The sequence below is a fragment of the Pantherophis guttatus genome, chromosome 5 (assembly GCF_059756535.1).
Source record: "Pantherophis guttatus breed Tessera chromosome 5, ASM5975653v1, whole genome shotgun sequence".
Classification (NCBI taxonomy): domain Eukaryota; kingdom Metazoa; phylum Chordata; class Lepidosauria; order Squamata; family Colubridae; genus Pantherophis; species Pantherophis guttatus.
This window is the reverse complement of record NC_142067.1, coordinates 90,707,337-90,726,660: the sequence shown is the minus strand read 5'-3', so window position 1 is coordinate 90,726,660 and position 19,324 is coordinate 90,707,337. Positions and strand designations below refer to the sequence as shown.

The following is a 19,324-nucleotide window of genomic DNA, read 5'->3' as shown; positions in this document are numbered from 1 at the left end:
TACTCTCTAATCTCCTGGTCCTGTTCATCTCCAGCTGAATACAAAGCAGTAAAATATTCTTGTATTATTTTTCCTTTCCCTTCCTTATCCGAAACACATCTTCCCCTTTGGTCCTTCAAACAAACTATCCTATTTCTCTCCTGTTGCTTCTTCAGTCTATAAGTAAGCCATTTTCCTGCTTTATTTGCATGCTCAAAATGCCTTTGTTTTGCCCATCTAATTTTAGTAGCCAATTCTTCCTGATCTAATAGGTTTAACTGGTGTCGGGTTATTTTCTTCTTCTCAACTAGTTTTAAGTTCCCTGGGTCTGTCTGCAACCTCGCTTCCACTTTCTCCAATTCACACCTCAATTTACTCAGTTTCAGTCTTTGGGTCTTCCTCTTTCCAATTATATGAGATGATACTACTCCCCTGATCACCGCCTTCGCCGTATCCCAGATAATCTGTGGACTAGTATCCTCTTTCCTATTGACCCTAAAGAAAAAAACCATCTCCTCTTTTAGCTTTTGGAGTAAATCTTTGTCTTTTAATACTCCTACATCCATCTTCCATCTCTTTATTCTGCGGGCTCCTCTCCATACTATTTTCAACGGGTTATGGTCTGCCCAGTCATTAACCTCAATTGCCACATCTAACACCTGGTCACATAATCCTACAGTCATCCAGGCCATATCTAATCTGGACCAGGAATGATGTCTGGGGGAGAAATAAGTACCCTGTTTCTTTCCCGGATTTCTATCCCTCCATATATCTCTCAACCCTGTTACCTCTCTAATCTGTTTACAAATTTTTGGCAGAAGTTTCCTCCTCTTTTTCCCGGCTTTACCTCTCTCTGGTATATAATCCAAGTTTGGGTCTATAACCGCATTAAAATCCCCGAGCAAACAAATATTGGCATAGTTAATCTCTAATAGCTTCTGATATAATTTCCTGTAGAAGTTTACTTGGCATCCATTTGGGGCATAAATTCCAACCAACAAACATTTCCTTTGGTCCATTGTTACCTCTACCATCAGGACTCTACCTTTTTTCCCGGCATAAATTAATTTAGATTCTAAGTGTCCTTTTACATATATCACTACTCCCTTCTTTTTTTGATCTGCCAGGGAGGCATACAAATTTCCCAGTCTTTTATTCTCCAGTATCGCTTTCTGGTCTCCTTTTATATGAACCTCCTGCAGGCATATCATATCATAATTTCCTTTTACCAACCGGTTAAACACTCTCTTTCTCTTACATGGATTATTTAAACCATTAATATTAGCTGAAAATAAAGATACCCCCACCTTTCCCTTTATCATCCTCCTTACTACTTACTTATTACTTGCTCTCTGTTTTGTTTTTAGTCTGTCGGGTTCTCCTTGGGGAAAGGGGTTCTTTCCTTCCACCAACTCCTTCCCTCTCTATCTTTCTCTCCTTCCCATCTGTTCGTTCCTTAAATTCTTCATCCTCCTGTAGGTCTTCTAAGCTTCCATTTTCCGCTTCCCCCTCAGTCTCCAATTCATTCGCCTTAAAGTTTAGTTCATAGAAATCTCGTGCATCTCTCAAGTTCTCAATTTTAATCCTCTTATCTTTTGATTTTTGAGAGTGGAGAGTCAGAAAAAATATGTCATATATTAGGTGCTTGAAATGGAAAATAAAGACTTGTTTTGATTCTGAAACAAACGTTACATGCTGGAAGTTCTGTTGAATCAGCCATGAGTCACTAAAAAACTCTTATCAGATTTTTATAAGATAAAGAAACCTGTAGGAACTCAAAGTAATTTTATGGATTGAGTAGGGCAAGGCTAATGCAAATTATCTGCTACTCTTCTTCAAAGGCAAGGAGACATGGTGCTTTTCTGTGCCCCAAACTTCTTGACACCTTCTTTTTTTCCCCTGCTTCTGCTAGGTCCGTGAGGGCTAACCTTTTTGCCATTGCGTGCCAAAAGCGGGGGTCACGGGGGGGTCGTGTGTCTGCGTGCCCACACCCATAATTCAATGCCCCCCCTTCACTCCCCCCGCTTTTGGCACGCGATGGCAAAACATTTACTGGTGGACCCGTTAGGTCCCTTTTTTGCCCTTCCCAGGCTCCAGAGGCTTTTTTTGATCCTGGGGATGGTGAAAATGGCCTCCCCCTCCCCCCGGAGGCTCTCCGGAGGCCGGAAACAGCCCATTTCCCAACTTCTGGTGGGCCGGAAGGCCCGAAAATCAGCTGGCTGGTGTGCGCATGCATGCTGGAGCTGAGCTAGGGCAACACTTGTGTGCCCACAGATATGGCTCCACGTGCCACCTATGGTACGCGTGCCATAGGTTCACCATCATGGTCTTAGGTGGTTGTTGCTACAATCAATTTTTCCTGTTGTTGACTCCCAAACATTTCTGCCTGCAATAACTGCATTATTTATTTCATTGTGTACCCAATCTAAATGTTCATCTTCAGTTTGGGCACAAACCATCCCAAAATAGCTATTCTGGGTCCAGAACAATTCATGCATGACCATTTTGCCGATCCTTACTGGTAAAATACAAGATGCTATCTTCCCAATAGTGTTAAAAATAGGAAAGTGCAGCAAACAGCAAACTGCATTATAATACATTCACTCCCAGTGATTGATTTTTCTGTGGCATGGGCTGATTTCCATAATCAAATAATAAAGAAAAGTAAAAATAAAAATAAAGTAAAAATCCAGTCGTGTCTGACTCTAGATGCTCATATCCGTTTCCTAGCTGAGAGAGACAATGTCTGAAGATATTTTTGTGGTCATGTAGCCAGCATGACTATATGCCAAGGGCACAGAACGCTGTTACCTTCCATCCAAAGTGATACCTATTTATCTACTTGCATTTGCATGCTTTCAAACTGCTAGACTTTCCAGCTGACAAGTTTAGTGTTTTTAACCGCTGAGTCATCGCACCCCTCCCAAAGACATAAAAAAGGCTTTATTAGACTAGTTGAAGAAGGCATTTAGTTTAAATGTCTGTCTCCCTCTTCCCTGATTGGTTTGTAAATCAAATTTGGGGAAGTATTTTCACTGAACAATTTTGGTCATGTATAATATATTTTATGTTGGAATTTATGTATATCTACTTTTTAGCTTTATTGATGAGTAAAAATGAGTTGCTGAGCATCTGGCAAAAATTAAACTCCGAAATATATTGTTCTATTTTGGCTTCATGTGTGGTAGAACCCACTGGCAAAATGGTCTCTACGCTGATATTTATCAAAGGATTGAAGGTCTAAAATTATTTAATAAAATGTGTGAACAGGTTGCTAATTTCTGTAGCTATTCTATTCATGGATGTTTCCTTCCCCTCTGTTCAAAATTCTTTTCAACCCAGCAGCTATGGAACAGAAATTCCCAATCTTGGTACTTTTACAGAATGGTGGTAAGAGTTAGTTTGACCATTAACAAAATAGCAATTTATTGATAAATGAATAAAATTTTGGGTGTGATCACATATTTTATTTTTTAGATGGACTCTAGAATCTATGTGGCACCTAGCAGCATTACTGAAATACAAGTTATACATGCGGTTGGTGATTTGCTTCACTAATATCCTGTTCATTGTTTTTAATTAAAAGAATCTAAAATAATAAAACAAAGGCAATCGGGCAGATATCAGTGAATCTCTGTGGCACACCCAGCCATAGAGCACACAATCTAGTCTACACAATCAATTATCGATATCCTGTAATTCTGTGAATACATTGGCCTATGGTGGTAGTAAAGGTTATTTTCACCAATGGTAGGATCACGGTGGCTCACGTGGTTAGGACGTTGGATTGGAGATTAGCAAGCCAGCATTCGAGACCTGTGTGCTGCTGCTTAGTGGGGTGAGCTGCCATCATTCGTTCCAGCTCCTTGATGGGAACATGAAAGGAGCCTCCATGGGCGTCCCCTGGGCAACAGTGATATCGTCGGTTAATTATTTCAACTCAGAAATGACTTAAATGGTGCCATGGACACGAAAGGGACAGGGAACAAACACAGGGGGTGTTTCTTAGAATGATTTGGAACAGTATGATACCACAGCCTTGTAACAGAAGGAAAAAAAAACATTTTCCCTAGTAGCATTATTAAAGGAAGATGTTTAAATAGAAAAATTAATATGAAGACAGATTGTTAAACTGACCCTCTATATTGCTAATCAAAATGTTTCTCTATGTTAACTTTATAGATATTCAAATGATCATGCATTAATCTTTCTTTTTTCCAGTTCTACTCACATAGTTCTTTTTTGTTCTTTTTTTCCCCTTTTAGTTGAGTATATTAGATCTCATTAGGGCACCACCAGTTCTTTTATTTCTATTTATGTGGGAAGCAGTGGGAGAATCCTTTGAAAGAAGAATAAATAAAACGGTTGGGGCATGTGAGAGTGTTTTTTCTTACAATATTTTCCACAGAATTAGCAGTCAACTTTGTGAATAAATACACCAAATGTCTAACATGTATAAATGTATACTGATCATCTGAGTATGTGTTTCATGTTAGGGCCATAATTTTGGCATTGTTGTAGCTTGCTACTTGTACCCAATATTAGAATCTGTCAATTAATTGTTTTAAGTAAGTGACTTGATTTTAGCTGGTATGTGTTATGTGAGCCAAATGATTACATTAATTTGATAAACTCTCACTTTTAATACATTTTATGAATAGAGCCAGAAGAACTGTTTTGAAATGTTAAGACTTACAAGAAAGAATGGGACATCGAGCAAACAGAAGAAATTCTTTATTCACAAGCTTTTAACCATAACTAGATCCAGAAGCTATAGCTGGTGCAACATGCTATGGCATGGACAGTTATTGGCAAGCCATGATATGGACACCTAATGCCTTTGCTTCATGAATTGTACTGGTTCCTAGTAGGTTTCCAGGTGCAGTGCAAGGTGTTGATTTTCACTGGTTATCAACCTTTCATAGCAGGGGACCAGGTTATTTGGGGGAACTGCTGTTTTTGCCTGTTTTACGGAGTCTGACAGAGTTAGCATGAGCATAGCTCCATCAATTAAACAAAGTTTCTAATGGGACCCTGGAAGTGGGCCTTTTCTGTCTTAGTTGTTGCCCTCTGAAATACCTTTCCACCCAAGATTCATATGTCCTCTACCTGTTTTTTTAAAAAGAAACACTTAAAACACCAGACGCTGAGCTAGAATGAGTGGTATGCCCCTCCCAAGATGTTCATTTGTTTTTTGCTTTTTCTCTGAACTTTCTTTTGTCATTTATATATTATGTATTTGTGTTCATTTGTGTCTGTAAACCATTCAAAGCAGTACAAATTGCTTTTTTTTATTTTTGTTTTTTTGGAATAGGACAAGATACATTTGATTTAAGTGATGCACTTGAAACTGATGGTAAGTAGTTATAATCTTACAAGACCTGAAAATGACTTTCTATATATATTATAGTAATAGTAATATCACATAATGTGATGTTACTCAAATTATAACTAGATTTTGCTTGAGTTGTATAATACTACATCGTTTTATAGCTTGCTCAATCTAGGTGCTTAGGATCTTCCTGGTTTGAGCAGTGCATTTATTCTCCTAGTAAACTTTAACTTGCTGGCAAGACATTAACTTACAAATTAAGCTTTTCTAAATGGTATGGCATGCTAATTTTGTAGGATTTTAAATATGTGCTTGTTACCATACCTAGGGTTTTTTTTTGTTTGTTTTTTTAAGAAAGTCAGTTATATATTATATCATCATGATCACCACTAACAAATTAAGCACAGATCATTCCATATCTGGAATACTCTCCATATTCTTTATCAATAAGAATTATAAGAGTTATATGCATTTTTTCTGTGTAATGTAATAAAGTGTTTTATGTGTTTCTGTGCATGCCTTTTTTTTTCTTCAGAGATTATAATCAGGTAGTGGACATAACATTGCCTGTATGGGAATGAGTCTGGGAGTCTACTCATAATGGATTTCTGTCTGTGTGCTTGTATCTATTTTTCTTCTTATTTCTCCATATTGTACCTATGAGTGCGTGCATGTGTTCTAGGAAGCATTGGATGTGTTCATGTACCTCATTGTAGCTCATGTGGACAGACAGGAAAGAAAAACATAGATTAGATAGGAAGAATTGAAAACATTTCAAGCAGCTGCTCTGGCTCTTCCTGTAGAGATGCATTAGGGATTTTTTTCCCCTCTCCATAGTCCCAGATGGATAGGACTTCATTTCACACTTGATCTTCTTTTCCCTTGGTTTTTTTCTGCTCACTAAATATTAACTGAATACTTTTGTTTTTGTCCATTCCACTGATGGACAAACAGACAATCCCAAACAGTTTTATGTATTTTCCGCTGTTCCATTAAGTTGACTTGAATAACAAATATAGAGAAAGTATGGTAAACATGGCATTTGAAATGCTTTTCAACCTGTTTACTAGCAATAACCATAGCAAAGAACTGTTTTTCATTATGTATGGCACATAAAATAATATGTCTGTGTTTGTATTTTTATTTTCCTGTTATGCTATTTGTACACAGGGAACCATGGGATAACTTAATATATTTCAAATACAAATTTCTAGGAGACATAAAGGAGAGCGGTTTAGAATGGAACAATAAACAACACTGTGAGCTATCATCTAACTGTCCTTCATGTAGATTTTGGAGAACTGTTTTCAACAGTGCTTTTTATCCCCTATAGCCCCAGATTGGATGCCGCTCACTGTGAAACCTTATCTTTCTTTTGGTGGCATCCTCTACCAAACCAAATTTGTCCTCTTTTGTCCATATTTTTGGAGGCAATCATCCTGCTGATAGACAATCGGAATCTCAAGCATCTTCACATAATTTTTTTTTCAATATTCTGTTGAGATTGGGAAGATTTTTAAAAAATTGAATCTGTGCCAACTTTTAGATTTAGTTATTACAAAATCAGTTTAGCATCACTCTGTTGCAGGGATGAGCCATTTTATGATGATGGAGCATATTTTAGCATTAGTGCTTACAGTTACAAAATAATGGGTGGGGTAGTTAGAATTTTTTTTTTTTTTTTTGCTTTCTATTCATTGAATGAGAGTACTTTTACAAAATTATATAAAGTGTTTTTTAGTGCTTTTTCACTTCAGAGTTATATAAAACCATGCCACCAGTTTTCATTTCTGAAGGACTACAAACAAGGATTTAAGGACTAAATGTTTATTCTGTTCTGCTTTAATGGATCATTGCAACCAATTATATTCTACTTTTATATTTCAGCTCCTACTAAAAGGCCTAGTACAGTTACCAAAAAGCCAAGTAAGTATAGATTTTTACAGTAAGCATTTTTTTTGGAACTGTCTTATTTTGTGAATGTGATTGCATTTGAAATAAATGGCTATGGTTCAAAAATATACTCTTAATTTTGAGGACAGTTGAAGACCAATAGAAGTAAAATTTAATATTTATAGTTTGTTGTTTCCTGGTCAACGTGTGAGTGTTCTCATATGTTCTTATTAGTCCTGTCTACCATATGAAGTTTTTTTAAACTATGGATTTAAAATGGGGAAGTTTTTTTTTTAAGAAAATCAAGTATTTTTATGTTGCTTCATTTAGCAATAGCAACACATAGCACTTAGACTTATATTTCACCCCATAGTGCTTTATAGCACTCTCCGAGCAGTTTACAATGTGAGCATATTGTCTCCAACAATCTGGGTCCTCATTTTACTGACCACAGAAGGAAGGAAGACTGAGTCAACCTTAAGCCCCGTCAGGGTCGAACTCCAGACTATGGGCTGGATTCTAACCACTGGGCCACAATTAATAAGTTGACTTATTAATGCTCTTAACAGATATTTGTCTTGAACCATTTCGGATGTTCTTTTCCTATTAATGTAAGAAAACTCTTTAAAATAATTGTAAGAAATATCAGTGGAATTCAGTGGTGAAATCCTCTACGGTTTGCCACTGGTTGACTGCCCACACATGCAATGCGCGCCAAATGTGCGCTGCATGCATGCATGCACAGTGCATGCCAAACGCACGCTGAACACGCATGCACAATGTGTGCAGGATTTCCTGCTTTCTAGCGAATATAAATCGTGCAGCACAGCTGATCATTGGAAATACTGGTTAGGACTGTAGTTTATTACTATCAGTTCACCCAAACTGGTGCGAACCGGTAGCATTTCACCCCTGGTGGAGTTTTCCAGAACGCTGCTACTACACTCCAGCATTGGGAAAATCCTCTTATCTGACAGCAACTGAGAGAACTTTTTTTCACTTATCTTCCACTCTGTGCTCTCTCCACGCCCCCTTTTGCACCCGAATCCCCAGTCTTTCTCTCAGTTGCTGACACACTGGGAGGATTTTCTCTGTGCTCTGAGTGTTGCGTTAGGCCTTTGGTTATTTTTGATTAGCCCCCTTTTTATTTTTCCCTTTTTTCGGTTCAGTTTAGATTTATTTCTTCTTTCTGGTGAGTCCCTCAGCTGCTTGCCGGTTTCATGCCCAGGGAGCTGGGTCGTACCGGCTTTTTGCGCTTCAGCGCCTGCTGCTGCCGGCTTCTGTCCCTGCGGGGCGGATCCGGTGAAGCTTTACTATTGCCAGAGAGGTCGGGGCTAAGGAATAGCTCCCCGACTCTCGTGTGGAACGGCGAGCCGGAACGGAGGTGATTTCAGGAGCGGCTACCGGCTCGCTGCATTTGGAGGTGTGACTCATCCAGCGACCGTCCCGTCAGGCTTCTGCGGGCGGCGCTGTGGTCTGGCGGTGTTGATTTTCGGCCTCGAAGCTCCGGCCGTAAGTTTTAACTGGGGGGGGGTGTAGCGTGGCTGTCGGGGCTCGCTACCCTCCCGACGCGCCAAAAACCGCTCCGATCTCCAGCCCTGGTTGGCGTCCGCGTCTGAGCGGCGCCGGGGGGGAAAGCGCTCCGCCATCCTACGAAGCTCGGGCGGGCCGCCATTTATCACTACGCCACCAACTTGCGGCCGCCATTTTGAGACATCAGGGCGGCCGCCATTTTGGACTCACCTCGTGGCAGCGCAGACCCTAATTAGAGGGCCGCAGCCTTTACTCCGAGGTCTGGCTGGCTGAGTCTCTGTCCCGGTCTGGGCATTGACTCGAAGGAAGAAAGAAGGGGGGGAGGAGCATCACCAGTCTATCGCTCACCCCTTTTACAGTTTTTTTTGTGCAAGGCTTGTCCTCTCTCCTGGGCAGAAACAGGGGGCCCTTGGAATCAGCGTGGCAGGAGGGCCAGCACTGCTTGTTGGGGCATAGTACATTGCCCAGAGCGGTAGCCAGACTATCAATTCTGCAATCAATTATCAATTAAGCAGGATTTCTTCTAATCATTCAATTAATTAATCAAACAAGTGATATCTATTAATTTCGTATTCAAAGCAGCCAGTCATCCAATCAACCAATTAATTATTCAAATAAGCATTTCTCCAATCAGTTAATCAATTAATCAATTAACCAAGCAATCAATCATTGATTCATTATTTATTACTACAAATCTATTTATCAATTAATTTATATTTACTATTCAACTTGGGCATCCTCACCATGGCGGATTGCTCGTTTTCCTCAGACAGTGATCAGGAGGTTAGCCCTGTCAGATCTAAGTCCCGCAAGAAACAATCGGGCAAACGCTCTGCGTCTGGCGGTCACAAGTCCCGCCACTCTAAGACCTCCTCTGCCGCTGAGAAGGATGCTCTCAGGCGTCATAAGGCTTTGGAAAAAAGATGTGAGAAGGCCAAGCAGGCGTCAGCTTCTTTGGTCCGTGGTGATGCGGGATCCGCCCACCAGGCTGTTCCTGTTCCTGACCTTTCGGAGCGGAGAGTGGTCCAATCCGGTTCCTTGGCTTGGCAGAAGGGCGTGTCCCAGTCGATGCCTGATGTTTCCTCAGCGGGTTTGGAGGCCTTTCCGCCCCCTCGGCGCCAACCTTCGGCCACTTTCACGCCTACAGCAGCGGGACTCCGAGAGGTGGACAATCCTCCGCCTCCGTCTCAGTTCGACTTCCAGACGATGTTGTCAACAGCGTTGGCTTCTATTATGGCGGCCGGAGCGCAGACAGCGGCCCAGACATCGGCGGCGGGGACTTCGGGGCCGTCGGCCTCTTCAAGCTCTCGCAGGGCTCGTTCCCCCTCGCCTCGTGAGTCTGTTTCGTCTGAGGGCTCGGGCCATGACGAGGAGGGCCCCGATGACCTCGAATTCTCTGAGGATGAAGGTCTGGTACCTGACACTCCAGCCTTCACGGGCTTGTTTCGTCCCTCACTATTTAAGTCCCTCCTTCACAAGGCTCGTTTGACTACTAATCTGGGTTCGGTGGGAGCACAACCACCGGCTACCCCGTCTGAGACCGGTCCTCATGATGCCCTGTTTAAGCAAGTCAAGCAGGAGAAGGACTTTATTCCGTGCCCTCAACTGTTTGCGGATGTTCTGCAAGCGCCTTGGGCCCAACCGGGGTCGTCCACTGCGCCAAGCAATTTAGATAAGAAGCTGTTCTGTGCAGCGCCCGAACTTGAAGCCATGCTGGACGTGCCAACTGTGGATGCACCGGTGGCGTCTCTCACTTCGCATTCGATGGTCTCATCCGATCCGCTGGAGGGGCTCAAATCGGAGGACAGGCGCACCGAATTGGCCTTTCGTAGGTCTCATCAAGCCGTGGCCTGGACTGTTAGAACTGCCACGGCTACTTCATTCTTCAATAGGGCCTCTTTGATCTGGTTGCGCCAACTTCAGGAACGACTCCCTCCAGAGGATACCCGCTTGCGCCACGATATTAACAAGATTATTGCAGCCACAGAGTATTCGGCGGATGCTTCGTTGAACTCTGTCAAGTTTGCATCGCGGGCGTTAGCGACTTCTGTCATGTCGCGACGCCTTTTCTGGCTACAGCCGTGGAAAGCCGATGTGAAAACCAAGTGGAAGTTGGCGGCGGCCCCGTATAAAGCTCCGAACTTGTTTGGCACGGCATTGGAGCCGATTCTTGTGGAGGACAAAGACAAACGCAAAATTATGCCCTCGTCCTTTCGCAGACAAGACAGGCGTTACACCCCTTACACACAACGTCAGCCATTTCGTTCCTACTCGGGGCAGGGAGGCCCCTCGACTTACCGGCAGTCGTTCCAGGCTCCAGACCGCTTCTCCGACAGACAACGTTTCAGAGAGCGTGGCAGATCACAGTCCTCCTCCAAGCGCCCCTATCGTGGATCCACTTCTAGACCCTTCAGAAGGGGCAAATGACTCACCGACTCCGGGACCAGTGGGAGGTCGTCTCCGGGCCTTTTGTCATCGGTGGGCCCGGTCCACTCCGGACGAGTGGGTGCGTCGTACTATTTCGGAGGGCCTCGCAATCGAATTCACGGATCGGCCCCCACGACGGTTCGTCCGGTGCCCAGTTTCCCTGTCCACAGACTCTCGCAGCTTGATGGTGGAAGAGATAGCACACCTGCTGGAGATCCGTGCGATAGAACCGGTCCCGTTGGACCAGCAGGGGACCGGCTTCTATTCAATTCTATTTTTGGTTCCCAAAAGTTCGGGAGGGGTCAGAGGCATTCTCAACCTCAAGGAGTTGAATCGGGCGGTACGTTACCGTCGTTTCAAGATGCACTCTCTTCGGTCCATTCTGGCTTCTATTCGCCAAGGGGACCTGATGCAGTCGGTGGATTTGCGAGAGGCTTACCTGCATGTTCCAGTGCTTCCTTCGCATCGACAGTTTCTGCGATTCGAGTATGCGGGCAGGCATTACCAGTACTGTGCGATGCCGTTCGGTCTTTCCTCGGCTCCCAGGACTTTCACCAAGCTGGTGGCGGTAGTGGCCGCGTCTCTCAGTACAGTTCCGGTGAGGGTGTTATGTTACCTGGACGACATTCTGATCCTGTCCTCGTCCAGGGCACAAGCGGCGCAAGACAGAGACAGGGTGCTCTCGACGTTCCGAGAGCACGGATTCTCCATCAACTTGGACAAGAGCCAGCTCGTCCCCACGACCGCGATCCTACACCTCGGGACCCTGATAGACTCCGAGAAGGGTCAGGTTTTCCTGTCTTCAGAGAGGGCGAAAAACATCAAATCGCTTGTGGGCCAAGTGCTGACCCGGAGGAGGGCTCCCCTGTTGACGCTGTCACGTTTGTTGGGGAAGATGGTCTCGTGCTTCCGCGTTGTTCCGTGGGCACGCAGACATTCTCGTCCACTGCAATGGCTTCTTCTTCCATTCCAGAGAACAGGCAGTTCCAACTCCACAAGGACGGTGGTCGTGCCTCCGCGAGTCAGACTGTCGCTGGGTTGGTGGAAGTCGTCGGCCATCCTGCAAGGTTGCAGTTTCCTGGAACTAGACCGGGTCGTGATCACCACCGATGCCAGTCTCCATGGCTGGGGAGCCCACCTAGGTGCCCAGGTGGGCCAAGGACAATGGTCTCCAGAGGAACGTGCACAGAGCATCAACCTATTAGAACTTCGAGCCATTCGTCTCGCCCTTCTGCATTTCCAGTCGCTGGTTTGGGGTCGCCATGTCCTGATCCTCACGGACAATACATCTGCCAAAGCGCACATAAACCGGGAAGGGGGGACGAAGTCACAGTCGCTGATGCTCGAGTCGACACGTCTGTTCAACTGGGCAGAGAGGAATCTGGAGTCCATCCTCGCAGACCACATTTCCGGGAAAGCCAACACACGAGCGGATTGGCTCAGCAGGGAAGTGATAGACCAGGCCGAATGGCAGCTGCTTCCCAGTCTATTTCAGGAGATTTGTCTTCGCTTCGGACGGCCTCTGGTAGACTTGTTCACCAGTCCGACCAACGCCCAGCTTTCCCGGTTCATCACTCGTTATCCGACCCCAGCGGCAGAAGACACAAACGCTCTGCGGTGTCGTTGACCGGCGGGTCTACTGTATGCCTTCCCACCCGTCACACTGATTCAGCAGGTGGTTCACAAGATGATAGCGGAGAGGGCGGAGATGTTACTGGTGGCTCCACATTGGCCCCGCAGGCCGTGGTTCGCGGATCTTGTGGAGTTTTCGGTGACAGACCCGTGGGTGATTCCTCCGCATCGGATCGTGCTGTGTCAGGGGGCCATTCGTCATCCCGAGCCCCAGTGGCTGCAGTTGGCCGTCTGGCATTTGAGCGCGTCCTCTTGAAGAAAGGCCGTTTGCCAGATACGGTGATTGGTACGATTCAGTCGGCCCGTCGACCATCCACGACGAGGATCTACGAAGCCACGTGGAGGGCCTTTTGCCGTTGGTGTGCGACTACTCATGTGGATCCTACGTCTGCAACGGTTCAGGATGTCCTCATCTTTCTACAGGCGGGTTTGGAGCGGGGTTTGTCTCCCGCCACTCTCCGGCGCCAGGTGGCGGCCCTGGCCACTGTGTTGTCCTGTCCACCGTACACTTCCTTGGCTCATCATCCGTGGGTGAAGGGGTTCCTTCATGGAGCTACGAACCTGAGACCGCCTACGGTTCATCGTTATCCCTCTTGGGATTTATCTTTAGTTTTGCAGGCTCTCACTTTGTCTCCGTTTGAGCCGTTGGGTTCCACTTCACTTAAGTTTCTGTCGTTCAAAGTTGCATTTCTCCTGGCGATCACGTCGGCTAGACGCATTTCTGAGCTCGCTGCCTTATCCGTCAGGAAAGACTTGTGCATTTTTCATGCTAACACTGTGGTCCTGAGGATGGATCCTGCTTTTTTGCCCAAAGTTAATTCGTGGTTTCACCGGGCGCAGGAATTAGTGCTTCCGGATTTCTGCCCGTCGCCGAGACATCACCGGGAGGTTCTTTGGCACACTCTGGATGTGCGCAGGGCGTTGAGACGTTACATGTGTAGGACGGCCGAGTTTCGGAAGACGGAAGCCCTATTTGTTTCGTTTCATCCTGCATCCATGGGTCAGAAAGCGTCGTCGACCACGATCGGTCGTTGGATTAAGGCCTGTATTGCTGCCGCTTATGAGAATCAGCGTTGTCCTGTTCCTGGGAACATTCTGCCTCATTCTACGCGGAGTGCGGCTACTTCAGCAGCCTGGGCTACCCAGGCGTCTGTGTTGGACATCTGTAGGGCGGCTACTTGGACTTCTTTGTCGCCTTTCATAAGACATTACCGGATTGATGCCTATGCTTCAGCTGAGGCGTCTTTTGGGAGACGAGTTTTGCAAGCAGTGGTGGCTGGGTCCTCTGAGTTGGATAGTGTTTTGCCCGACCCTGGAAGTTAGGCTTGGGTATGTCCCAATGCTGGAGTGTAGTAGCAGCGTTCTGGAAAATGGACATTGACTTACCTGAATGTCCTTTTTCGGAACGCTGCGTATACACTCCATTTCCCTCCCTTTTCTTTGGTTGTTTGCTTGTGGTGGTTTTGTATTAATAAAGTTTGTTGTAGTTCACCTGTGGTGTCTTCGTTCAAGACTGGGGATTCGGGTGCAAAAGGGGGCGTGGAGAGAGCACAGAGTGGAAGATAAGTGAAAAAAAGTTCTCTCAGTTGCTGTCAGATAAGAGGATTTTCCCAATGCTGGAGTGTATACGCAGCGTTCCGAAAAAGGACATTCAGGTAAGTCAATGTCCATTCTAGGAAACGTTTGAGGCTTCATAAAATTAATGAATATATTTCTTTATCGTTTCTCCATTTACTTCTTTGTGCAAATGGATCTGTTTGTTTTTCACTGACTAAATTCTATTATATATATGTACATTTCCTTTCATGCATGACCACTAGCCTTTCGTTTGGTTATTCTACATGAGACATTGATATCTAATAGATTTTTCTGTCTAGGTGATGGCTTCAGCTTAGAAGATGCTGTAAATGGTAAGCACTGGAAGAAGTTGCTCAAAACATCACTTGTTAGAATTTACCCTACTTTCCTAAGTAATAGTTTTGTATAGCATAAGTACAACTGAGAAAAACAACTATATTTAAGACAACTGGTTGCGAATGGCTCTTGCCAGCCTCTGTAACTTGGGGAGAAATGTCTTTCACAGTAACCAATGAATACTTTCTTGTTTATGCCATGCCCCTTAGAAGGCTTTCTTCTGCCTTTCTGCCTGCCATCTCCATCTAATCAGATTAGACAGTGTAATACATTTGTATTTGTCTTCAACTGTTACTTGCATTATAAGAGCATTGCCCTTTTCCCTTTGGCTGTTTAAAAAACATCAGGAGAACTTAAGATACAGTATATTGATAATCAGAAGAATTTTATGTCTCTGGAGGCATGTTATCAGATTGCATCCCACCAAGACCCAAACTGGCATCAGCAATGTTGGTTTATAATATTCAGAATTCATTAAGATGAATATTATAGAAAAAAAAAAACATGATTCAGAGAGTAAGTGGAAACAAAGGACCATCCAAAAAGAAAAATAAGCTCAAGGAAAAAATGCTTTGAAAAATACTCACTCTTTGCCTTGAGCACTTGAAAAATAAAATCAGCTCCCTGATCAGTGGTGAAATTCAAAATTTTTCCCTACTGGTTCTGTGGGCGTGGCTTAGTGGTCATGCGACTGGGTGGGCGTAGCTTGATGGTCATGTGACCGGGAAAACCAACTATCACGCTTTACACAAAAATAACAAAAGCTACACAACTGACTCACACACAATGCAAATGCAGCTGGACTTCACACAAAATGGCCCCTGCGACAAGCAGGAACCTCACAAAGTCACAGAGAGCTCAAAAACAAACTATCACACTTTACACAAAAATACCGGTTCGGGCAATAGGTAGTAAAAAAATCCTTTAAAAAGTAAAAAAAAAAAAAAAACCAACACCATTGTGTGGCACAGCTGATTGGCACAGCTGATCTTCGGAACTTTTTTTTTACTTTTTAAAGCATTTTTTTACTACCGGTTTCGGGCAAACCAGTACTACTGGTTTGGCCAAACTGGCCCAAACCGGTACCATTTCACTCCTGTCCCTGATCCATAATTTGTCTAACTTCTCTTTGAATATGCAACTTTGGTTTAGATTATGTTCCTTCATACGGCTGAGAAACTTCCATGTTAAAAGATGCTGTGGACTTAATTTTTTTCTTTCAATTCTCCACAGCCAGCTGATGGTTCTGAGAAAATTCACTGAACAAAAGCCCCCATCAAACTAATTTTTCTCAACTATAAACATGGGAGTGGGGAGCAGATTATGTTTGCTAGAAAATCTTGTGCTTGCTAGAAAATTGGCCTTCTCACAGGCTTTCAGATATCCATAGAAGGGATTTGTCTGCAACTTGATTGTATACACATTCTAAATCTGACACTATAAGGGAGCTTATATTACTGAGATACTCAATGTATTCTTGGTTCATGTGCATTATATATTTTATTTGTTACCGTCCCCATCTTCTATGTACAGTATTAGGACAGAGGTGAGAAACCTCTGTCCTTCTCCAGAAGCTGCAGAAACAGCAACATTTTTTTCTAGTTATTGACCTCGCTCAGTGTCTTAAAAAAACCCAAGTTTTAAAAAAATTGAAAAGCATCAACTTTCCAGTCTCTGTATAAATGAATGTGCTGTGTATTAAGGTAATAAAATCTGCATGTGTGAACAGAGAGAGCTTTTATTATCTTTCCATTTATTTGGAGCTATTCATTTAGAGTTGATCATTTAAGCGGTTTTTCTGGATAGCAGGCCAAAGAAAATTCATTGGTTTGTTTTTAAAAGCTGATACATTTCCCTTTTATGTCTTAATAACAAATTACAATTAGATTGATGAAAAAATGAGAAAATGATACAGGCTACAAAATGGACAACCTTGAATTGCCCCTAAACCATCTTTGCATTTAGAAAATATGTTTAGTTTTATCTAATTTGGAAACTACAATTTTTATTTGGTTTAATTTTAACATTATTATATCTTGTAAAGTTTGGAATTCTGTTTTTATTAGTCACATTGAGTACTTCATCATATTAAAGAGACAAATTTAATGAATGGATAAATGAGAGAACGGACAGAATTTATCCTTGAACTTTAAGTTTGTAGGGATAAGTTATTTTTGCTAGATTTACAAGATACATCCTTGGAAGTCAGGTTGAAAAGATTTTGAATTATGTTCATGGTACAGTCATGTCACTGTTTCCATTTTTAAATATTTGGGAATAAGAAGGATGGTGATAAAAAATTAAAAGCCTGTGAAGAAAGTAAATATACGTATTTTGTTTTCATTACCAAATTATCAGTGAAATGAATTGCTCATTAAGCATCGAAATGGCAGTTTTAAATTTAATGTAAATTTGTGTACATGCTGCCTATAAAAATATAAAAAGGGTACTGGTTCATCAGAAAACTGGCTGTTAAACTATTTAGATTTTAAATGACAAAATAAATGCCTTACATGTGACCTCAATGATATAATATATCCCCAATACTTAGATGGCTGAGCTTTTTGTTTTTGAATTTGGTATGAGTTAATGGTTTTGCGCCTTCTTTAAAGATTTTCCACTTGTAATATACTGCAGTAATCTGGCATGATTTAATCAAGAACATGTATTACTGAGCTAAAGGGTTAGGAAATATGTCCTCCTTCAAGAAGAGACATTTATTTCCATCCAAACCAGTACCAGGGCGGAAGACTCCATTTTATCAGGACTCCTTTTCATATTATTTTCCTGTATTCTTCTCACATGTGGTCTTTCATTTTCTCTTTCTGATTTATGGTAAAATTGAGAAGTGTAACTGCATGTAATTTACTTACAAATCATATCATAGCCAAGACATATATAAAGAATTTTATAGATGATAAGTAGCATCTTAAATTTGACTTTGGAAGCCCACTAAAAGCCAAAAAGGGGGTGTTACACGAGGGAATCAAATACACCCAAGTAACCTATATCAGAGTTTAAATACACGATAGTTTTTGAACAGAACGTTTTGCAGAGCTTGTATATAACTGCTGTGTGCATAAATATTTTTCTTTCTTCCATTGTAGCTAAACTTGCCAAGATATTTATTTTGCTTAATTAATTCAGATAAACAGGTAGCAATTTTCTAGTTCTATAATAGTATTAGATTACTTTTGATTTTGAAAGGACTGTCTTTTCCCAATCATATCTACCCAACCCACCATGGCAGAGAGGCAGGGATTGTTACAGGTTCCTATCTCCTAAAGAGGGCCATTTAGCGGGACCAAGAAGAGGGCCTTCTCTGTAATAGCTCTCTCCCTGTGGAACATCATCCCTGCAGATTGGCCCTCATTTTGACACTCTTTCACAAGCCTCTGAAGGCATGGTTCTGCCAATGAGCATAAGAGACCCCAGAGTGATAGGGAGCCCATCAAGTGGCTGATCTGATTATTGTTATCAGAGGGATGGGGATTTATTGGTTTTGTACTTTGTAAAACGCCCAGGGTCACCAAGAGTAGATTTGGCAGCCACATAAATTTTCTAAATAAATAAATTTATATCCCAATTTGAAAGTTGTACTTCTCTTTCTTTATCAATAGGTCACGATGATTCCCCAAAAGCAACAGCACCACCTCCTCAGCCCAAACCTGGGAGTCATGGCCACAGTGGGGGTAAGTTTTTTTTCAAAAAGTACAGTTTTAATGCCGACTCATAGAATCATAGAGTTGAAAGGGACTTTGGAAGCCAAACCTCCTGCTCAAGACAGGAGACTTATATCATCTCAGTCGAATTGTCCAGTCTATTCTTGAAATCCTAGTAACCACAGGAAGCAAGTTATTCCATTGATTAACTGCTTTCATTGTCAGAAAATTTACCCTTACTTCTAGGTTGTAACTTTCTTTGATAAACTTCCATCCATTGCTTCTTGTCCTACTCTCTGGTGCAGGACTCTCTAGAAAATAAGTCAATCCTCTCTTCTTTGTGACAGGCCTTCAAGTCCTAGAAGAATCCCCCCCCCCATAGTACACATATGTAGATCCGTCAACTGTTTGTCATACGATTTAGCCTTCAGACCCTTTATCATCTTTGTTGCTTTTCTTTGCACTTTTTCTAGGGTCTTAACATCTGTTTTGTATTGTGACCAGAACTGAAAGCATTATTCCAAGTGTTGTCTCACTAGTACAGTGTAAAGCAGTACTATCACTTCTTGTTGTCTTGATGCTATCCCTGGAGTTTAGAACTGCATTGGCTCTTGTTGGCAGCTGCAGCACATTGCTGGCTCATACTTAAGTGGTGGTCCATTAGGACATCTAGATCCCTCTCACAGTTACTATTGTTGAGCCATGTACCACCTATTTTAAACCTATGAATTTAGTTTTTCCTTCCTAAGTATATAACGTTACTTTTCTCATCACTGAACTGCATCTTGGGCCCAAAGCTCAAATCTGTCAAGATCGTTCTGAATCTTGAGCCTAACTTTCAAAATGTTAGCAATTACCTCAAGCTTGGTGTCATCTGCAAATTTGATGAGTTCCCCTTCTACCCCACACCTCATTTATGAAGATGTTGAAGAGTATTGGAACCAAGACCCAA

At 42.8% G+C, this 19,324-nt stretch overlaps 1 protein-coding gene across 1 annotated transcript in view; it reads left to right on the top strand.

The window, feature by feature from the left end:
• Positions 1-19,324, top strand: part of CD99 (CD99 molecule (Xg blood group)) — a 57,335-nt gene that overhangs the window by 21,407 nt on the left and 16,604 nt on the right. The window contains exons 2-5 of the mRNA XM_034431433.3: positions 5,294-5,335; positions 7,199-7,237; positions 14,674-14,706; positions 18,331-18,402. Coding sequence (XP_034287324.1) covers positions 5,294-5,335; positions 7,199-7,237; positions 14,674-14,706; positions 18,331-18,402 — 186 coding nt within the window. The remainder of the gene's footprint in view (positions 1-5,293; positions 5,336-7,198; positions 7,238-14,673; positions 14,707-18,330; positions 18,403-19,324) is intronic.